The sequence below is a fragment of the Tachyglossus aculeatus genome, chromosome 4, assembly GCF_015852505.1.
Source record: "Tachyglossus aculeatus isolate mTacAcu1 chromosome 4, mTacAcu1.pri, whole genome shotgun sequence".
NCBI classification, from domain to species: Eukaryota; Metazoa; Chordata; class Mammalia; order Monotremata; family Tachyglossidae; genus Tachyglossus; species Tachyglossus aculeatus.
This window is the reverse complement of record NC_052069.1, coordinates 9,784,741-9,807,528: the sequence shown is the minus strand read 5'-3', so window position 1 is coordinate 9,807,528 and position 22,788 is coordinate 9,784,741. Positions and strand designations below refer to the sequence as shown.

The 22,788-nt window shown below is 48.0% G+C and overlaps 1 protein-coding gene across 1 annotated transcript in view; it reads right to left on the bottom strand.

Moving 5' to 3' along the window:
* The window catches only part of CRMP1 (collapsin response mediator protein 1), a 111,259-nt gene that overhangs the window by 69,550 nt on the left and 18,921 nt on the right, over nucleotides 1-22,788 (bottom strand). The window contains exon 2 of the mRNA XM_038745595.1: nucleotides 8,471-8,559. Within this exon, the coding sequence (XP_038601523.1) occupies nucleotides 8,471-8,559 (89 nt within the window). The remainder of the gene's footprint in view (nucleotides 1-8,470; nucleotides 8,560-22,788) is intronic.

Genomic DNA, 22,788 nt, shown 5'->3' with positions numbered 1-22,788 from the left:
GGCCTTGAAGGGAGGAAGAGAGCGAGCTTGGCGGATGGGCAGAGGGAGGGCATTCCAGGCCCGGGGCAGGACGTGGGCCGGGGGTCGATGGCGGGACAGGCGAGAACGAGGTACGGTGATATTGTTGGCTCCACCAATTGTCAGCTGTGTGACTTTGGGCAAGTCACTTTACTTCTCTGGGTCTCAGTTACTGCATCTGCAAAATGGGGATTAAGACTCTGAGCCCCCCCATGGGACAACCTGATCACCTTGTAACCTCCCCAGTGCTTAGTACAGTGCTTTGCACATAGTAAGAGCTTAATAAATGCCATTATTATTATTATTATTATTATTATATTGTACGCTCCCAACACTTAGTGCAGTGCTCTGCACATAGTAAGTGCTTATGTAAGTGCTCAGTAAGTGCTCAGTAAGAGAAGCAGCATGGCTCAGTGGAAAGAGCATGGGCTTGGGAGTCAGAGGTCATGGGTTCAAATCCTGGCTCTGCCACTTGTCAGCTGTGTGACTTTGGGCAAGTCACTTAACTTCTCCGTGCCTCAGTTCCCTCATCTGTAAAACGGGGATTATGATTGTGAGCCCCACGTGGGACAACCTGATCACCTTGTAACCTCCCCAGTTCTATGAACAGTGCTTGGCACATAGTAAGTATTTAATAAATGCCATTATTATTATTATTATTAATAATAACATATACCATTATTATTACTATTATTATCACGTGGCTTAGTGGCAAGAGTATGGGCTTGGGAGTCAGAGGAGGTGGGGTCTAATCCGAGCTCCGCCACTTGTCTGCTGTGTGACCTTGGGCAAGCCACTTCACTTCTCTGTGCCTCAGTTCCCTCATCTGTAAAATGGGGGTGAAGACTGTGAGCCCCACGTGGGACAACCTGATCACCTTGTATCTACCCCAGCACTTAGAACCATGCTTGGCACATAGTAGGAGCTTTACAAATACTGCTAAGCGCTTAGTACAGTGCTCTGCACACAGTAAGCACACGATAAATACAATTGGATGAATGAATTGAATGAATACGATTGAATGAATGAAATCCTTTCCTCCACACAACTTTCCCGTTGCAGTTGACACTGTCATTTATTCATTCATTCATTCATTCATTCAATCGTATTTATTGAGCACTTACTGTGTGCAGAGCACTGTACTAATTCATTCAATCATTCAATTATATTTATTGAGCGCTTACTGTGTGCAGACCACTGTACTAAGCGCTTGGGAAGTACAAGTTGGCAACGTATAGAGTTGGTCCCTACCCAACAGAGGGCTCACGGTCTAGAAGGGGGAGACAGACAACAAAACAAAACCTATTAACAAAATAAAATAAATAGAATAAATATGTACAAGTAAAATAAATAAATAAATAGAGTAATAAATACTTACAAACATATATACATATATACAGGTGCTGTGGGGAAGGGAAGGAGGTAAGGCGGGGGGTATGAAGAGGAGGAGGAGGGGGAGAGGAAGGAGGGTGCTCAGTCTGGGAAGGCCTCCTGGAGGAGGTGAGCTCTCAGTAGGGCCTTACTAAGTGCTTGGGAAGTACAAGTTGGCAACATATAGAGACGGTCCCTACCCAACAGCGGGCTCACAGTCTAGTCACCACGATCCTTGGTAATCTAGGCATTTCCTCTGGTTCCTCTCCCCTTTCAACCCTCACATTTAGTCAGCTCCTTCCTCCACATCTTCCCCGCCACCCAAACTGCCACCTCTGCCGGGCTAAGAACCCAGGATATCCCGCTTTGACTACTGCATCAGCCTCCTCGCTGACCTCTTTGCCTCTAGCCTCACCTCTCTCCAATCCATATTCTACATCTACTCCACTTGGATGTCCCACTGACACCTCAAACTTAACATGTCCAAAATGGAACTTCTTATCTTCCCACCCAAACCTTTTCTCGTCACTGTAATAATAATAGTAATGATGACATTTATTAAGTGCTTACTATGTGCAAAGCACTGTTCTAAGCACTGGGGAGGTTACAAGGTGATCAGGTTGTCTCATGTGGGGCTCACAGTCTTCATCCACATTTTACAGAGGTGGTAACTGAGGCCCAGAGAAGCTAAGTGACTTGCTCAAAGTCACACAGCTGACAAGTGGCAGAGTCAGTATTAGAACCCATGACCTCTGACTCCAAAGCCCAGGCTCTTTCCACTGAGCCATGCTGCTTCTCTAGGCACCATCATCATCATCATCATCAATCGTATTTATTGAGCGCTTACTGTGTGCAGAGCACTGTACTAAGCGCTTGGGAAGTACAAGTTGGTAACATATAGAGACAGTACCTACCCAACAGTGGGCTCACAGTCTAAAAGGGGGAGACAGAGACCAAAACCAAACATACTATCACCATCACCATCATCCTTCCTGTCTCACAAGCCTGTAACCTTGGTGTCATCCTCAACTCCTCTGTCTCATTCAACCCACATATTCAATCTGTCACTAAATCCATACGGTTCAGGCTTCAGAACATCGCTAAAATCCGCTCTCTCCTCTCCATCCAAACTGCTTTCGTGTTAATCCAAACACTTATCCTATCCTGCCTTGATTATTGTATCGGTCTCCTTGCTGCCCTCCCAGCCTCCTGTCTCTCCCTATTCCAGTCCATACTTCACTTTTTCAGGCAGAAACTCCTCGCCCTCGGCTTCAAGGCTGTCCATCCCCTCGCCCCCTCCTACCTCACCTCCCTTCTCTCCTTCTCCAGCCCAGCCCGCACCCTCCGCTCCTCTGCCGCAAATCTCCTCACTGGGTCTTGTTCTCGCCTGTCCCGCCGTCGACCCCCGGTCCACGTCATCCCCCTGGCCTGGAATGCCCTCCCTCTGCCCATCCGCCAAGCTAGCTCTCTTCCTCTCTTCAAGGCCCTACTGAGAGCTCACCTCTTCCAGGAGGCCTTCCCACACTGAGCCCCCTCCTTCATCTCTCCCTCCTTCCTCTCCCCCTCCTCCCCCTCTCCATCCCCCTCGCCTTACCTCCTTCCCTTCCCCACAGCACCTGTATATATGTATATATGTTTGTACGTATTTATTACTCTATTTATTTATTTTACTTGTACATATCTATTCTATTTATTATATTTTGTTGTTAATATGTTTTGTTTTGTTCTCTGTCTCCCCCTTCTAGACTGTGAGCCCGCTGTTGGGTAGGGACTGTCCCTATATGTTGCCAACTTGTACTTCCCAAGCGCTTAGTACAGTGCTCTGTACACAGTAAGCGCTCAATAAATACAATTGATTGATTGATTGATTGATTGATTCACTCTGCTGCACGGACCATTTGTCAACAAAAACGTTCAGTCCATGTCTCCCCATTCCCCGACAACCCTCGTTTTCCCTTCTCCCGCTTCTTTCTGCATCAGCCTTTGCCCCTGGATTTGCTCCCTTCATTCACCCCTCCCTCAACACCACAGCACTTATATCCCTAAGCATAATGCCTTTATTGATATTAATGTCTGTCTCCCCCTTCAGACAGTAAGCTTGTTGTGGGCAGGGAACGTGTCTCCCAAGTGTTGAGAACATTCATTCAATCATATTTATTGAGCATTTACTGTGAGTAGAGCACTGCACTAAGTGCTTGGAAAGTACAATACTGCAATAAAGAGAGACAATCCCTGCCCAAAACGGGCTTACAGTCCTGGGGGGGGGGGGGGGGGGGGGGGAGACAGACATCAAAACAAGTGAACAGGCATCAATATAAATAAATAGAATTATAGATATATACATATATACATAAGTGCTGTGGGGCAGGGAGAGAGTGGGGAAGATCAAAGGGAGAGAATTGAGGTGATGTGGAAGAGAGAGGGAGCTGAGGAAAAGGGGGCTTAGGGCTCAATAAGAAGCAGTGTGGCTCAGTAGAAAGAGCCTGGGCCTTGGAATCAGAGATCATGGGTTCGAATCCTGACTACGCCAACTGTCAGCTGTGTGACTTTGGGCAAGTCACTTCACTTCTCTGAGCTTCAGTTACCTCATCTGTAAAATGAGGATTAAGACTGTGAGCCCCACGTGGGACAAGCTGATCACCTTGTATCCCCCCCAGTGCTTAGAACAGTTCTTCGCACATAGTAAGCACTTAACAAATGCCATCATTATTATTAATAGAATTGACCGATTGATCTATCGATCATTTTCCTAAATCATAGCTCTGTGCATGGCTTTTCTTTCTTCAAAACCCCTCGATGGTTAATAATAATAAAAATAATAATAATAGTATTTATTAAGCGCTTACTATGTGCAAAGCACTGTTCTAAGCGCTGGGGAGGTTACAAGGTGATCAGGTTGTCCCACAGAGGGCTCACAGTCAATCCCCATTTTACAGATGAGGTAACTGAGGCACAGAGAAGTTAAGTGACTTGCCCAAAGTCACACAGATGACAATTGGCAGAGCCGGTATTTGAACCCATGACCTCTGACTCCAAAGCCCAGACTCTTTCCACTGAGCCACGCTATCCTCTCTACATCGAGCACAAACTCCTGCTTATTGGCTATAAAACATTCTTTCAACTCTCTCTTTAGTGATCTCCACCGGTCTTCTACTACACCTCAACTTGTACACTTCATTCCTCTCCTCCTTGTCTCATACTTGTCTCTCTTCTCACTGGCCTCCTCACCCTCGGCTTCAAGGCTGTCCATCACCTCGCCCCCTCCTACCTCACCTCCCTTCTCTCCTTCTATAGCCCAGCCTGCACCCTCCACTCCTCTGACGCTAATCTCCTCACCGTTAGGCCTCGTTCTTGCCTGTGCCGCCGTCGACCCCCGGCCCACGTCATCCCTCAGGCCTGGAATGCCCTCCCTCTGCTCATCCGCCAAGCTAGCTCTCTTCCTCCCTTCAAGGCCCAACTGAGAGCTCACCTCCTCCAGGAGGCCTTCCCACACTGAGCCCCTTCCTTCCTCTCCCCCTCGTCCCCCTCTCCATCCCCCTCATCTTACCTCCTTCCCTTCCCCACAGCACCTGTATATATGTATATATGTTTGTATTTATTTATTACTCTATTTATTTATTTATTTTACTTGTACATATCTAACCTATTTATTTTATTTTGTTAGTATGTTTGGTTTTGTTCTCTGTCTCCCCCTTTTAGACTGTGAGCCCACTGTTGGGTAGGGACTGTCTCTATATGTTGCCAACTTGTACTTCCCAAGCACTTAGTACAGTGCTCTGCATACCGTAAGCGCTCAATAAATACGATTGATTGATTGATTGATTGATTGACCTCTTGTTCACATCCTCTCTTCTGCTCCTCTAATGCCAACCTTCTCACCGTAGCTTCATCTCGTCTATCTAACCGCCGATCCCTTACCCACAACCTGCCTCTGGCCTGGAACTCCATCCCCTTTCCTATCCAACAGACAACTGCTCTCCCCATCTTCAAAGCCTGATTAAAGTCACACCTCTTCCAAGAGGCCTTCCCTGATTAAACTCTCTTTCCACGACTCCTTCTATGTCATCTCCGCACTTGGGAACCCTTCGGGCACTTAGGATTCACCCCAATCAATCAATCAATCAATCGTATTTATTGAGCACTTACTGTATGCAGAGCACTGTACTAAGTGCTTGGGAAGTACAAGTTGGCAACATATAGAGACGGTCCCTACCCAACAGTGGGCTCACAGTCTAGAAGGGGGAGACAGAGAACAAAACCAAACATATTAACAAAATGAAATAAATAAGATATGTACAAGTAGCTCACAGCACTTTTGTACTGATCCAAAAATTATTTCTTTATATTAACGTCTGTCTTCCCCTCTAGACTGTACACTCATTGTGAGCCGGGAATATGTCTACCAGTTCTGCTGCATTGTTCATTCCCAAGCAGTTTAGTACAGTGCTCTGCACATAACAAGCGCTCAATAATAAATACCGCTGATTGATTGGCTGACTTTTAGACTGTGAGCCCACTGTTGGGTAGGGACTGTCTCTAAACGTTGCCAACTTGTACTTCCCAAGTGCTTAGTACAGTGCTCTGCACACAGTAAGCGCTCAATAAATACGATTGATTGATTGATTGATGGATCTGGTCACCCAAACCATTATATTACTAGGAGCCAAAGGGCTTTACACACTAAGAACCTAGAAAAAAATCCTGAAGGGATGGTTTTTCAGCCTTCACTTTGATGTCACATTCATAAATCAGCCAATCAATCAATCGTATTTGCCAAATTGCACTTTCCAAGAGCTTAGTACAGTGCTCTGCACACAGTAAGTGCTCAGTAAATATGACTGAATGAATGAATGAGCACTTACTGTGTGCAGAGCACTGTACTAAGTGCTTGGGGAGGACAACACAACAATATAACAGATATATCCCTGTCCACAGTGAGCTTATGGTCTAGACAGGGAGACAGACATTAATGTAATTAAATGAATAAGGGAAATGGACATGAGTGGTGTGGGGCTGGGAGGGGGATGAATAAAGGGAGCAAGTCAGGGTGATGCAGAAGAGAGTGGGAGAAGAGGAAAGGGGGGCTTAGTAAGGAAAGGCCTCTTAGGGAGATGCCTCTTCCTTCAGGAAGGCTTTGAAGGTGGGTACAGTCATTGTCTGTTGGATCTGAAATGGGAAGACAAAACCATCTCTCACACTTCTTTCAAGTGAACCATCATCAATCGTATTTATTGAGCGCTTACTGTGTGCAGAGCACTGTACTAAGCACTTGGGAAGTACAAATTGGCAACATATAGAGACGGTCCCTACCCAACAGTGGGCTCACAGTCTCAAAGGAGAACCATCTGAGCATAGGCATGGAAAGGACAGATGAAGTTGTTTGAAAGGACAAAACCCCAATCTTACCCTAACAGAATGAGGTGTCTGTAAACATCAGGGGAGCGTATTGCCTCCATCTCTCATTAAACCCCTTGAAATCTAAAAAGTTTATTACTGCCAAGAGAGATGCAGAACCAAAGTAAAGGCCCACTAGCTTCCTCCAGTAAAGGGCTTGCAACAGACCATGGGAAACATGCACACCGGGTCACTGGGGAAAATGGCACACTTTAGTTTTCCTCTGAGCCAAACCAATGGCAAACACATTTCAAAAAGGTCCCGGTTCCTGTTAATAATAATAACTGTGTTATTATTATTATGAGAAGCAGCGTGGCTCAGTGGAAAGAGCCCGGGCTTTGGAGTCAGAGGTCATGGGTTCAAATCCCGGCTCTGCCAATTGTCCGCTGTGTGACTTTGGGCCAGTCACTTGACTTCCCTGTGCCTCAGTTCCCTCATCTGTAAAATGGGGATTAAGACTGTGAGCCCCTCGTGGGACCACCTGATCACCTTGTAACCTCTCCAGCACTTAGAACAGTGCTTGGCACATAGTAAGCGCTTAATAAATGCCATTATTATTATTATTATTATTATTATTTGTTAAGCACTTATTATATGCCAGGAACTGTACTAAGAGCTGGATACAAGCAAATCGGATTGGGCACAGTCCCTGTCCCACGTGGGGCTCACAGTTTCAATCCCATTTCACAGATGGGGTAACTAAGGCATAGAGAAGTGAAATGCCTTGCCCCAGGTCACACAGCAGGTGAGTGGCGGAGCCGGGATTAGAACTCATGACCTTCTGACTCGCAGGCCCATGCTTCCTCTACAATGTCAACCTGTAACGGAGCTAGGATTAAGCTTCTGTTCCGAGTAGTCGCGATATGTTGGAGTTCTAGGGCTCACAGCCTGGAAAACAGACTATCAATCAATCAATCAATCGTATTTATTGAGCACTTACTGTGTGCAGAGCACTGTACTAAGCGCTTGGGAAGTACAAGTTGGCAACATATAGAGACAGTCCCTACCCAACAGTGGGCTCACAGTCTAGAAGACTAATCTTCTTAGAGAAACAGCGTGGCTCAGTGGAAAGAGCACGGGTTTGGGAGTCAGGTCCTGGGTTCCAATCCTGGCTCCGCCACTTGTCAGCTGTGTGACCTTGGGCAAGTCACTTCACTTCTCTGGGCCTCAGTTACCTCATCTGTAAAAGGAGGATGAAGACTGTGAGCCCAACGTGGGACAACCTGATAGCTTTGTATCTATCTTAGTGCTTAGAACAGTGCTCGGCATATAGTAAGCGCTTAACAAATGCCATTATTATTATTATTATTCAGAGATATTTTTTATTATAATAATAATAATAACAATCATGGTATTTGTTAAGTGCTTACTAGGTGCCAGAAACTGTTCTAAGCACTGGGGTGGATACAAGCAAAGCAGGTTGGACACAGTCCCCATCCCACATGGGGCTCACATCCTCAATCCCCATTTTACAGATGAGGTCTGTAAAATGAGGTCTCCCCCTTTTAGACTGTGAGCCCACTGTTGGGTAGGGTTTGTCTCTATATGTTGACAACTTGTACTTCCCAAGTGCTTAGTACAGTGCTCTGCACACAGTTAGCACTCAATAAATATGATTGATTGATTAATTGATTGATTTCCATTCATAGATAGGAGTTATTTTAAACAATCGGTACGCTCAACCAACTTTATGAGTCCATCTTCCAGGTAGATGTCTGCATAGAAGGACTGGTCATCGTTGATAATTCTTCCACCTTTGATAAGTAGTCGGTCGCTCTGAAATAGAAGAACAGAAGGAGATGGAAGCACATTACTTTTGGCGGAAGCCAACAAAATGATTTTCTCACATCCACTTGAGCTTAAAACTTTCTCCATTTGGCTTGGGCTGATCTATAGAATACAAGCACACTTAGTATTAAACAGACCTTAAATCAGAGGGTTACTTCACCCCTCAAACAGGAGGCTAAAGCATTTTTTAGGCTAGTGCCCAAAAAGTGTCCAATTGAAAATCAAGCAGAAAATCTGCATTTTATCTGCTTACTATGTGCCAAGCACTGCTCTAAGCACTGAACACTGTTCTAGTGAGTCACCCAATCCTGTCACCCAATTTCTTCTCGACATCTCCAGAATCCGCCCTTTCCTCTCCATCCAAGCTGGTGCAAACACTCTTCAAATCTGAAGTACTTCATGCTGCTGCCTGGATTGTCTTTGTCCAGAAATGCTCTGGGCATGTTACTCCCCTCCTCAAAAATCTCCAGTGGCTACCAATCAATCTGCGCATCAGGCAGAAACTCCTCACCTTGGGCTTCAAGGCTGTCCATCGCCTCGCCCCCTCCTACCTCCCCTCCCTTCTCTCCTTCTACAGCCCAGCCCGCACCCTCCTCTCCTCTACCACCGCTAACCTCCTCACGGTGCCTTGTTCTCTCCTGTCCCGCCATCGACCCCCGGCCCACGTCATCCCCCGGGCCTGGAATGCCCTCCCTCCCTCTGCCCATCCGCCAAGCTAGCTCTCTTCCTCCCTTCAAGGCCCTACTGAGAGCTCACCTCCTCCAGGAGGACTTCCCAGACTGAACCCCTTCCTTCTTTTCCCCCTCGTCCCCCTCTCCATCCCCCCCATCTTACCTCCTTCCCTTCCCCACAGCACCTGTATATATGTATATATGTTTGTACATATTTATTACTCTATTTATTTATTTATTTTACATGTACATATCTATCCTATTTATTTTATTTTGTTAGTATGCTTGGTTTTGTTCTCTGTCTCCCCCTTTTAGACTGTGAGCCCACTGTTGGGTAGGGACTGTCTCTATATGTTGCCAATTTGTACTTCCCAAGCGCTTAGTACAGTGCTCTGCACATAGTAAGCGCTCAATAAATACGATTGATGATGATGATGATGAAGTCTAGACTACTCCATCAGCCTCCTCACTGACCTCCCTGCCTCCAGCCTCGCCCCTCTTCATTCCTCACTCCGCGCTGCTGCCCAATCAATCAATCAATCAATCAATCGTATTTATTGAGCGCTTACTATGTGCAGAGCACTGTACTAAGCGCTTGGGAAGTACAAATTGGCATCACATAGAGACAGTCCCTACCCAACAGTGGGCTCACAGTCTAAAAGGGGGAGACAGAGAACAGAACCAAACATACCAACAAAATAAAATAAGTAGGATAGAAATGTACAAGTAAAATAAATAAATAAATAAATAAATAGAGTAATAAATATGTACAACCATATATACATATATACAGGTGCTGTGGGGAAGGGAAGGAGATAAGACGGGGGGATGGAGAGGGGGACGAGGGGGAGAGGAAAGAAGGGAATCAGTCTGGGAAGGCCTCCTGGAGGAGGTGAGCTCTCAGCAGGGCCTTGAAGGGAGGAAGAGAGCTAGCTTGGCGGATGGGCAGAGGGAGGGCATTCCAGGCCCGGGGGATGACGTGGGCCGGGGGTCGATGGCGGGACAGGCGAGAGCGAGGTACAGTGAGGAGATTAGTGGTGGAGGAGCGGAGGGTGCGGGCTGGGCAGTAGAAGGAGAGAAGGGAGGTGAGGTAGGAGGGGGCGAGGTGATGGACAGCCTTGAAGCCCAGGGTGAGGAGTTTCTGCCTGATGCGCAGATTGATCGGTAGCCATTGGAGGTTTTTCAGGAGGGGAGTAATATGTCCAGAGCGTTTCTGGACAAAGATAATCCGGGCAGCAGCATGAAGTATGGATTGAAGTGGAGAGAGACACGAGGATGGGAGATCAGAGAGAAGGCTAGTGCAGTAGTCCAGACGGGATAGGATGAGAGCTTGAATGAGCAGGGTAGCAGTTTGGATGGAGAGGAAAGGGCGGATCTTGGCAATGTTGCGGAGCTGAGACCGGCAGGTTTTGGTGACGGCTTGGATGTGAGGGGTGAATGAGAGAGCAGAGTCGAGGATGACACCAAGGTTGCGGGCTTGTGAGACGGGAAGGATGGTAGTGCCGTCAACAGAGATGGGAAAGTCAGGGAGAGGACAAGGTTTGGGAGGGAAGACAAGGAGCTCAGTCTTCGACATGTTGAGCTTTAGGTGGCGGGCGGACATCCAGATGGAGATGTCCTGAAGGCAGGAGGAGATGCGAGCCTGGAGGGAGGGGGGAGAGAGCAGGGGCAGAGATGTAGATCTGGGTGTCATCAGCGTAGAGGTGATAGTTGAAGCCGTGGGAGCGAATGAGGTCACCAAGGGAGTGAGTGTATATTGAGAACAGAAGGGGACCAAGCACTGAACCTTGGGGAACCCCCACCGTAAGAGGATGGGAGGGGGAGGAGGAGCCTGCAAAAGAGACTGAGAAAGAACGACCGGAGAGATAAGAGGAGAACCAGGAGAGGACGGAGTCTGTGAAGCCAAGGTCAGATAACGTGTTGAGGAGAAGGGGGTGGTCCACAGTGTCAAAGGCAGCTGAGAGGTCGAGGAGGATTAGGACAGAGTATGAGCCGTTGGATTTGGCAAGCAGGAGGTCATTGGTGACCTTTGAGAGCGCAGTTTCCATGGAATGAAGGGGACGGAAGCCAGACTGGAGGGGGTCGAGGAGAGAGTTGTTGTTGAGGAATTCTAGGCAGCGCGTGTAGACAACTCGTTCAAGGAGTTTGGAAAGGAATGCCCAGATCTAATAATAATAAGATTATTATCTCAGGCCCTACTGAGAGCTCACCTCCTCCAGGAGGCCTTCCCAGACTGAGCCCCCTCCTTCCTCTCCCCCTCCTCCCCCTCTCCATCCTCCCCACCTTACCTCCTTCCCTTCCCCACAGCACCTGTATATATGTATATATGTTTGCGCGTATTTATTACTCTATTTATTTTACTTGTACATATCTATTCCATTTATTTTATTTTGTTAATATGTTTGGTTTTGTTCTCTGTCTCCCACTTCTAGACTGTGAGCCCACTGTTGGGTAGGGACCGTCTCTATATGTCACCAACTTGTATTTCCCAAGCACTTAGTAAGTGCTCTGCACACAGTAAGCGCTCAATAAATACGATTGATTGATTGATAATAATTATGATGTTTATTAAGTGCTTACTATGTGTCAAGCACTGTTCTAAGTGCTGGGGTAGGTACAAGGTAATCAGATTGTCCCAAGTGGGGCTCAGTTTCAATCCCCATTTTACAGATGAGGTCACTAAGGCACAGAGAAGTTAAGCAGCTTGCCCAAGGTCACACAGCAGACATTCATTCAATCGTATTTATTGAGCGCTTACCGTGTGCAAAGCACTGTACTAAGCGCTTGGAAAGTACAATTCGACAACAGATAGAGACAATCCCTACCCAACAGCAGGCTCACAGTCTAGAAGTGGGGGAGACAGACATCAACAAGAAACAAGTAGACAAGCATCAGTAGCATAAAAAATAAATCAATAGAATTGGTGGAGCCAGGATTAGAACCCAAGCCCGTGCTCTTTCCATGAAGCCATGCTGTTCTGTACATGCCTTCCCACACCTCAAAAACTACCAGTGGTAGCCATCCATCATGGCATCAGACAAAACCTCCTCACTCAATCAACTGTCTCCCTACTCCACTACAAACTGTTTTCTTCTCTCAAGCCAACCTACCCACTGTGCCTTGTCTCATTCATTCATTCATTCAATCATATTTTTTGAGCACTTACTGTATGCAGAGCACTGTACTATGTGCTTGGAAAGTACAATTCAGCAACATATAGAGATGATCGCCCGCCATCACACCGAGCGGCCTTGCCGCCCCCGGAAGGCTCCTCTCCTCAGAGCGCTGCCATAGACGCCCGGGACTCCGTTCCCGAGAGGCCCGCCCGCCCACCCGCCAACGAGGCGCCCCCACGGACGCCCCCCCCTGCTTCCACCCACCCACTTAGGAGGCCTTCCGTAAAGTGCCCCTCATCCCCCCCTTTCCGGTCCGGTCCTGACTGACTCTCCCCCGCCCCCAGGTAAAAAGCCCTCGGTAGCACCATGTTACATTAACGACAACCTCATTGGCACCTCCTCAGCCCTCCCATGCTAGTTGACTGTCCGCTCCTCTCCCCAGGTATCTCTGCTCCCTGACCCCCTTAACAGGCCCACCCTACTCCAGCACTTAATAGTTTGTATCTGCTCTCTGTGACATCATTATCTGCCAATTTTATTATTGCCATAGCATATTGATTGTTTAACTACACCCTGTGATGCCATCGCCTACTTATATCATTGCTACTGTTTTACTGCTTCTGCATCTCAATTGTTAACCTCCCGCAGTACTGTCACTCGCCCTGCTGACCTCACCATGAACTTTCAGTTCCCTTGCTCCCAACTGCCATTCCCATTCCTCATCTTCCCCTTCCCCTCTCCCACCCAGCTTTTTCCCTCCCTCTCCCCCACCAAGACCACTCCCCCTCACCCCTTACCAAGGATTCCTCTGTACCAGCGCCAGCCCTCCGCTCCTCCCTCCCGGCCCCCTCCCTCCCCTTCTCCCCGCCCCCACCCCATCCCAGTTCTCCTCTCCCATCGCCACCCCTCTTCCCACTCTCCCTGCCCAGGCCCCCGCAAACTCATCCCAATCCAAACCCTCCCCACCCCTCGCACCCTTCCCCCTCCCTCCCCTCCCTCAACAGCTGCTGCCAAGTGTGGCCTCTGGAACCCCCACTCCATTTTAAGTAAGATCCCTTTCATCCTGGACCTATTCCTTTCCAGCTCTCTACTCCTCCTCGCCCTAACTGAAACTTGGCTGTCTCCAGACGACACAGTCTCTTCTGCTGCTCTCTCCAGTGGAGGCCTCTTCTTCTCCCATTCCCCCAGACTCACCGGAAAAGGAGGAGGTGTCGGTTTCCTTCTCGCCCCCCAATGTCGCTTTCGCACTATCCCTCCTCCCCCTTCCCTTTCCTTCCCTTCCTTTGAAGCCCACATTATTCGCCTCTACCACCCCCTCCAGATTCTTGTAGCCGTCATCTACCGCCCTCCCGGCCCCACTTCCAACTTCTTTAACGACTTTGACCCATTCCTCACATTCCTTCTCTCCTTCTCCATGCCCACTCTGATCCTCGGAGACTTCAATATCCACATGGATATCCCTAACGACTCCTCTGCCGCCCTCCTTCTATCTCCCCTTGACGCCGCCAACCTCTTCCTCCACCCCACCTCACCCACTCACCAACTTGGTCATACCCTCGACCTCATCATCTCCTACCGCTGCACTGTGTCCACCCTCACCAACTCTGAAATCCCTCTCTCCGATCATAATCTTCTCACCTGCCTCCTCACTCACACTCCTTTCCCCTGTAAATCTGTATTACTCCCTCACAGAGATCTCCGCTCTCTGGACCCCACCCATCTTTCGGAGCACCTCACACCCCACCTCGCCGCCCTCTCCTCTCTACCCAGTCTTGATGATGAGATTACTGCTCTCAACTCTACCCTTTCTACTCAGCTAGACTCACTCGCTCCCCTTTCCCTTTGCTGCTCTCGCACCACTAACCCACAGCCCTGGATCACTGCCACTGTCCGCCTCCTTCGCTCTTATGCTCGAGCTGCCGAACGCTGCTGGCGAAAGTCTAAACACCATGCCAACCTCGTTCACTTCAAGTTTATCCTTTCCTGCCTTAACTCAGCCCTCTCCTCTGCCAGACAAAACTATTTCTCCTCCCTTATTGACACCCATGCCCATCACCCCCGCCAGCTCTTCCATACACTCAACTCCCTTCTCAGGCCCCCGGTTCCTCCCCCTCCTCCTTCCTCACCCCCAACGATCTGGCCTCCTACTTCATTAACAAAATTAAATCCATCAGGTCCGACCTCCCCAAAGTCTCTTCCCCCCTTTCTCCATCCCCCCGGCTCTCAACACTCTCTGCTACTCTCCCATCCTTCCCAGCAGTGTCCTCAGAGGAGCTCTCCTCCCTCCTCTCAAGTGCTACTCCGGCCACCTGTGCTTCTGACCCCATTCCCTTTCATCTCATGAAATCTCTCGCTCCATCCCTTCTCCCCTCCTTAACGTCCATCTTCAACCGCTCACTCTCCACTGGTTCCTTCCCCTCTGCCTTCAAACATGCCCATGTCTCTCCCATCCTAAAAAAACCCTCTCTTGACCCCACCTCACCTTCTAGCTATCGTCCCATATCCCTCCTACCATTCCTTTCCAAACTCCTTGAACGAGTTGTCTACACTCACTGCCTAGAATTCCTCAACAACAACTCTCTCCTCGACCCCCTCCAGTCTGGCTTCCGTCCCCTACATTCCACGGAAACTGCCCTCTCAAAGGTCACCAATGACCTCCTGCTTGCCAAATCCAACGGCTCCTACTCTGTCCTAATCCTCCTCGACCTCTCAGCTGCCTTTGACACTGTGGACCACCCCCTTCTCCTCAACACGCTATCTGACCTTGGCTTCACAGACTCCGTCCTCTCCTGGTTCTCCTCTTACCTCTCCGGTCGTTCTTTCTCAGTCTCTTTTGCAGGCTCCTCCTCCCCCTCCCATTCTCTCACTGTGGGGGTTCCCCAAGGTTCAGTGCTTGGTCCCCTTCTGTTCTCGATCTACACGCACTCCCTTGGTGACCTCATTCGCTCCCACGGCTTCAACTATCATCTCTACGCTGATGACACCCAGATCTCCATCTCTGCCCCTGCTCTCTCCCCCTCTCTCCAGGCTCGCATCTCCTCCTGCCTTCAGGACACCTCCACCTGGATGTCTGCCCGCCACCTAAAACTCAACATGTCGAAGACTGAACTCCTTGTCTTCACTCCCAAACCTTCCCCTCTCCCTGACTTTCCCATCTCTGTTGACGGCACTACCATCCTTCCCGTCTCACAAGCCCGCAACCTTGGTGTCATCCTCGACTCCGCTCTCTCATTCACCCCTCACATCCAAGCCGTCACCAAAACCTGCCGGTCTCAGCTCGACAACATTGCCAAGATCTGCCCTTTCCTCTCCATCCCAACCGCTACCCTGCTCATTCAAGCTCTCATCCTATCCCGTCTGGACTACTGCATCAGTCTCCTCTCTGATCTCCCATCCTCATGTCTCTCTCCACTTCAATCCATACTTCATGCTGCTGCCCGGATTATCTTTGTCCAGAAACGCTCTGGGCATATCACTCCCCTCCTCAAAAATCTCCAGTGGCTACCAATCAATCTGCGCATCAGGCAGAAACTCCTCACCCTGGGCTTCAAGGCTGTCCATCCCCTCGCCCCCTCCTACCTCACCTCCCTTCTCTCCTTCTACAGCCCAGTCCACACCCTCCGCTCCTCCACCGCTAATCTCCTCACCGTACCTCGCTCTCGCCTGTCCTGCCATCGACCCCCGGCCCATGTCATCCCCCGGGCCTGGAATGCCCTCCCTCTGCCCATCCGCCAAGCTAGCTCTCTTCCTCCCTTCAAGGCCCTACTGAGAGCTCACCTCCTCCAGGAGGCCTTCCCAGACTGATTCCCTTCCTTCCTCTCCCCCTCGTCCCCCTCTCCATCCCCCCCATCTTACCTCCTTCCCTTCCCCACAGCACATGTATGCATGCATATATGTTTGTACATATTTTTTTACTCTATTTATTTGTTTATTTATTTATTTTATTTGTACATATCTATTCTATTTATTTTATTTTGTTAGTATGTTTGGTTTTGTTCTCTGTCTCCCCCTTTTAGACTGTGAGCCCACTGTTGGGTAGGGACTGTCTCTATATGTTGCCAATTTGTACTTCCCAAGCGCTTAGTACAGTGCTCTGCACATAGTAAGTGCTCAATAAATATGATTGATTGATTGATTGATTGATTGATCCCTACCCAACAACGGGCTCACAGTCTAGAAGGGGTAGACAGACAACAAAACAAAACAAGTAGACAGGTGACATCTCTCTCCATTGACCTCTTCTTGTGCCCTCCCTTCTCTTTCGCATCTAGCTGGTCACCCCTCTCCCTGTCTTTAAAGTCCTTCTAAAATCACATCTCCTCCAAGAGGCCTTCCCTGATTTTCTCACATTTCCCCATGCCCTAGTGCCTGTGTCACCTGTGCACTGGGATGCTTTCATTCATCCAATTGTGTTTACTGAGCTTTTACATGGGGCTCACAGTCTTAATCCCCATTTTGCAGATGAGGTAACTGAGGCCCAGAGAAGTCAGGTGACTTGCCCACGGTCACACAGCCATCAGAGCTTGGATTAGAACCCAGGTCCTTTTGACTCCCAAGCCCATGCTTGAATCACTGGGCCATGCCTTATCTGTAAAATGGGGGTTAATAATGATGATGATGATAATAGTAATAATAATAATAATAATAATAATAATAATAATAATAATAATAATAATATTTGTTAAGCGCTTACTTTGTGCCAAGCACTGTTCTTAGCACTGGAGTAGACACAGGGTAATCAGGTTGTCCCACGTTGAGCTCACACTTTAAATCCCCATTTTACAGATGAGGCAACTGAGGCCCAGAGAAGTTAAGTGACTTGCCCAAGGTCACACAGCAGACAAGTGGCAGAGGCAGGATTAGAACCCACGGCCTCTGACTCCCAAGCCCATGCTCTTTCCACTAAGCCATGCTACTTCTCAAGGGACAGGGACCGTGTCCAACCTGCTTGGCTTGTATCTACCCCAGCACTTAGTACAGTGCCTCACACTTACTATGTGCTTAAGAAATGCCAATAACAACAACAACAATAATGACAAAAGAAAACACACCCTGAAAATACTTCAGCCCTGATGGCAGAGCAAGAACCTGGGCCTTCTGACTCTGAGACCCACACACTTTTTCCACTAGACCACACTGCCTCTTGGTCCTCTCCCTCCCTTCAACACCCACCTAAATCATGCCCACTATCATCATCAATCGTATTTATTAAGCGCTTACTGTGTGCAGAGCACTGTACTAAGCGCTTGGGAAGTACAAGTCGGGAACAGATAGAGACAGTCCCTACCCAACAGTGGGCTCACAGTCTAAAAGATAATAATAATGATGACATTTGTTAAGCGCTTACTATGTGCCAAGCACTGTTCTAAGCACTGGGGAGGATACAAGGTGATCAGGTTGTCCCACTTGGGGCTCACAGTCTTAATCCCCATTTTACAGATGAAGGTAACTGAGGCCCAGAGAAGTGAAGTGACTTGCCCAAAGTCACACAGCTGACAATTGGAGGAGCCGGGATTTGAACCCATAACCTCTGACTCCAAAGCCCATGCTCTTTCCAATGAGCCACCAACTGAGACCCTAATTCTCATGAGGCCCACTAATTCTTGAACTCTCACAAGTGCTTGGTACAGTGCTCTGTACACTGAAAGCGCTCAATAAATCTCACTGATGGATTGATTTTCCCTTGAAATCCCTTCTCCCCAGGAAGAGATGCAAGTGATAATACTACTGCTAATAATAATTGTGGCATTAGTTAAGCATTTACTATGTGCCAGGCACTGTACTAAGTTCTGGGGTGGATGCAAGCAAATCAGGTTGGAGAGAATTCCTGTCCCACCTGGGGCTAACAGTCTCATCCATTCATTCAGTCACATTTATTGAATGTTTACAGTGTTCAGAACACTGTAGTAAGTGCTTGGAAAGTACAATACAGCAGTAAAGAGAGACAATCCCTGCTCACAGCAGGCTTACAGTCTAGAAGGGGGGAGTCAGACATCAAAACAAGTAAACAGGCATCAATATAAATAAAATAAATAGAATTATAGATATATACATATATATGTAAGTGCTGTGGGGTGGGGGGTGGAACAAAGTGAGCGAGTTGAGAGGATGTGGAAGGGGGGGAGTTGAGGAAAAGGGGGGTTTAGCCTGGGAAGGCCTCTTGGAGGAGGTGAGCCTTCAGTAGGGCTTTGAAGGGGGAAGAGTGATTTTTCAGGGGATTTGAGGAGGGAGGGTGTTCCAGGGCAGAAGTAGGACGTGGGCCGGGGTCGATGGCGGGACAGGTGAAAACGAGGCCCAGTGAGGAGGTTAGTGGTGGCAAAAGAGCGGAGGGTGCGGGCTGGGCTGGAGAAGGAGAGAAGGGAGGTGAGGTAGGAGGGGGCGAGGGTATGGAGAGCTTTGAAGCCAAGAGTGAGGGGTTTTTCTTTGATACGGAAGTAGATAGGCAACCACTGGAGATTTCTGCGGAGGGGGGTGAATTCCCAGAACGTTTCTGTAGAAAGATAATTCAGGCAGCAGAGTGAGGTATGGACTGAAGTGGGGATAGACAGGGGGCTGGGAGGTCAGAAAGGAGGTTGATGCAGTAATCCAGTCTTACAGATGAGGTGAGTGTGAGATAGGTAAGTGATTACTATCTGCCAGACACTGTAATAATAATAGTAATAATAATTATGGTATTTATTAAGCCCTTACTATGTGCTAGGAACTGTGCTAAGCACTGGGGTAGATAAAAGCTAATCAAGTCCCTGACCCACATGGGGCTCACAGTCTTAATCACCATTTTAAAGATAAGGGAACTGAGGCCCAGAGAAGTGAAGTGACTTGCCCTAGGCCACACAACAGAGTCGGGATCAGAAACCATGATCTTCTGAATCTCTGGCCCGGGCTCTATCTAGGCACTAGCTGCATCCCTAGCCCCAGTGTGGGAGTTTAACATTCTTGAAGCTGTAGAGTCTGCTTGAGCCAGAAACCTTGAGCTTTCTTCAATCATTCATTCAGTTGTATTTATTGAGTGCTTACTGTGTGCAGAGCACTGTACTAAACACTTGGGAAGTACAAGTTGACAACATATAGAGATGGTCCCTACCCAACATTGGGCTCACAGTCTAGAAGGGAGAGACAGACAACAAAACAAAACATGTAGACAGGTGTCAAACTGTCAGAATAAATAGAATTATAGCTATATGCACATCATTAACAAAATAAAATAGTAAATATGTACCAGTAAAACAGAGTAATAAATCTGTACAAATGTATAGAAGTGTTGTGGGGAGGGGAAGGAAATAGGGCGGGGGTCGGGGATGGGGAGGAGGAGAGGAAAAAGGGGGCTCAGTCTGGGAAGACCTCCTGGAGGAGGTGAGCTCTCAGTAGGGCTTTGAAGGGAGGAAGAGAGCTAGCTTGGCGGATGTGTGGAGGGAGGACATTCCAGGTGAGAGGTAGGACTTGGGTCAGGGGTTGACAGCGGGACAGGCGAGAACGAGGCACAGTGAGGAGGTTAGTGGCAGAGGAGCAGAGGGTGTGGGCTGGGCTGGAGAAAGAGAGAAAGGAGGTGAGGTAGGAGGGGGCGAGGGGATGGACAGCTTTGAAGCAGAGAGTGAGGAATTTTTGCTTGATGCGTAGGTTGACAGACAGCCACTGGAGATTTTTGAGGACGGGAGTGACATGCCCAGAGAGTTTCTGTACAAAGATAATCCGGACAGCAGAGTGAAGTATAGACTGAAGTGGGGAGAGACAGGAGGATGGGAGATCAGAGAGGAGGCTGATGCAGTCATCCAATCGGGATAGGATGAGCGATTGAACCAGCAAGGTAGCGGTTTGGATGGAGAGGAAAGGGCAGATCTTGGCAATGTTGCGGAGGTGAGACCGGCAGATTTTGGTGACAGATTGGATGTGTGGGGTGAATGAGATTCTTCCTGAGTCTGTCACGATTGCTCCTACTGTGACGTGTTGTGCTCATTTCAAAAGGCAGACACGGCAGGAAGGAAGCTGTTCCCTGGGCCCAAACACTATTATTATCCCCAACATGGTCATGATTGGCCCTGAATCGATCCCCAGGGAAGAAGAAACTGCTGGCAGGAATTGTTTTTTTCTTTTAAAAAATGTGATCTTATGCTAAATCTGAGTTAAAAATCACTCCTTAAGGCTGGAGGCAGATTTTATTTTTGAAAAGAAGTTGTCAGGCTTTCTTCTAAGAGGAGGAGCTGGACCTCATTCACCGCTGTGTGATAAATGGGGACTTGCTGAACAATAATAATGATAATGATAATGATAATAATAATTCTCCCTCTCTACATTGTAACCTTGTTTTGGGCAGGGGATGTGTCTCTTATTTTGGTATCTTCTACTTTCCCAAGTGTTTAGTACAGTGCTCTGCACACAGTAAGCACTCAATAAATAGGACAGACTGACTGTCTGACTGATGAAGAGAATTACTAAATCCTCCTGAGAAGAGGAAAGGTGAAGATGCTATTAGTCCAAACTTCAGTCAATCAATCAATCCTTTCTAGATATCTCATCTTAACTCCTTTCTCCAGGGTGCTGATGCCCACCCTTGAAAACCTTTCATATAGGTCTCCTGGAAGTAACAGCAAGGGTATTTATTGAGCACCTATTAAGTGGAGGGTACTAACTAAGCACGCACTAGGAAAGAATCCCCTGTTCATTCATTCATTCAATCGTATTTATTGAGCACTTACTGTGTGCAGAGCAGTGTACTAAGCACTTGGGAAGTACAAGTTGGCAACATATAGAGACGGTCCCTACCCAACAACGGGCTCACAGTTCTGGGGGAACATGTCTATCTACTCTGTTGTACTCTCCCAAGTGCTCAGAACAGTGCTCTGCATTCAGTAAGCACTCAATAAATACCACTGATTGTTTAATTGATTGATTGAATCCCCACTGATCTTTCCAAACCACCACAAATGGCTCAGAGGCAGAAGTGGGATGAGACAGTATGATGAGTTTTGACTATGTCAACACAAAATAAAAGTTCAAATCCATTCTTATTGGGAAACAGTGTGGCTAGTGGAAAGAGCATAGGCCAGAGAAGTGGTATGTTGTAATGGATAGGGCACGGGCTCGGGAGTCAGAAGGTCATGGGTTCTAATTCCAACTCTCCTACTTGCCTGCTGTGTGGCACTGAGCAAGTCATTTCACTTCTCTGTGCTTCAGTTACCTCATCTGTAAAATGGGGAGTAAGACTGTAAGCCCCATGTGGAACAGGGACTGTGTCCACCCTGATTTGCTTGCATCTGTCCCAGTGCTTAGTTCAGTGTTTGGCACATTATAAGCGCTTAACAAATTCCACAATTATTAAGTCAGATGATTTGGATTCTAATCCTAACTTTGTCACTTGCCTATTGAGTGACCTTGGGCAAGTCACTTAATTTTCCTGTGCCTCAGTTACCTCATCTGTAAATTGGTGTTCAATATGTGTTCTCCCTCCCCCTTAGATTGTGAGCCCCTTGTGGGACAGTTACCACATCTGACCTGAATAACCTGTATCATAATAATAATGATGATGATGATAATTGTGATATTTGTTAAGCACTTACTAGGTGCCAAGCACTGTTCTAAGCATTGGGATGGATACGAGTAAATCAGGTTGGACACAGTCCCTGTCCCACGTGGGGCTCCCAATCTCAATCCCCACTTTACTGATGAGGTAAGTGAGGCACAGAGAAGTGAAGCAACTTGCCCAAGATCACACGGCAAGGCAGCACACATGCTGCTTCTCTGTCTCTTTCTAGGTCCTACAAGGAGTCAGATTCCCACCCATGCACACCCTGCCCCTCATAGTAGCTTTATAATAATTATTATTATTATGTTATTTGTTAAATGCTTACTAGGCCCCAGGCACTGTACTAAGCACCTGGGTGGATTCAAGCAAATCACGATGGACACAGTCCCTGTCCCACGTGGGGCTCACAGTCTCAATCCCCAATTTACAGATGAGGTAACTGAGGCACAGAGAAGTGAAGGGATTTGCACAAGGTCACAAAGCAGACAAAAAAAATGGTGGTATTTGTTAAGCACTTACTATGTGCCAAGCACTGTTCTAAGAGCTGGAGGGGATACAAGGTAATCAGGTTGTCCCAGGAGGGCTCACAGTCTTAATCCCCATTTTTACAGATGAGGGAACTGAAGCACAGAGAAGTTAAGTGACTTGCCCGAAGTCACACAGCTGACAAGTTGTGGAACCGGGATTAGAACCCACAACCTCTGACTACCAAACCCGGGCTCTTTCCACTGAGCCACACTGCCGGGATTAACTTCCTTTTCCACCCAGCTCTACCCTCTACAGGGATGGGCCTCGAGCAGGATAACTGGCATTCTGGAAACGATGATAGACACGGCGGCTGGAAGGAGAGAGGAGGAGGAGAGTGTCAGGGAGCGAGGAGAAGCAGGAGGAGGTGGGGGAGAGAGAAAAT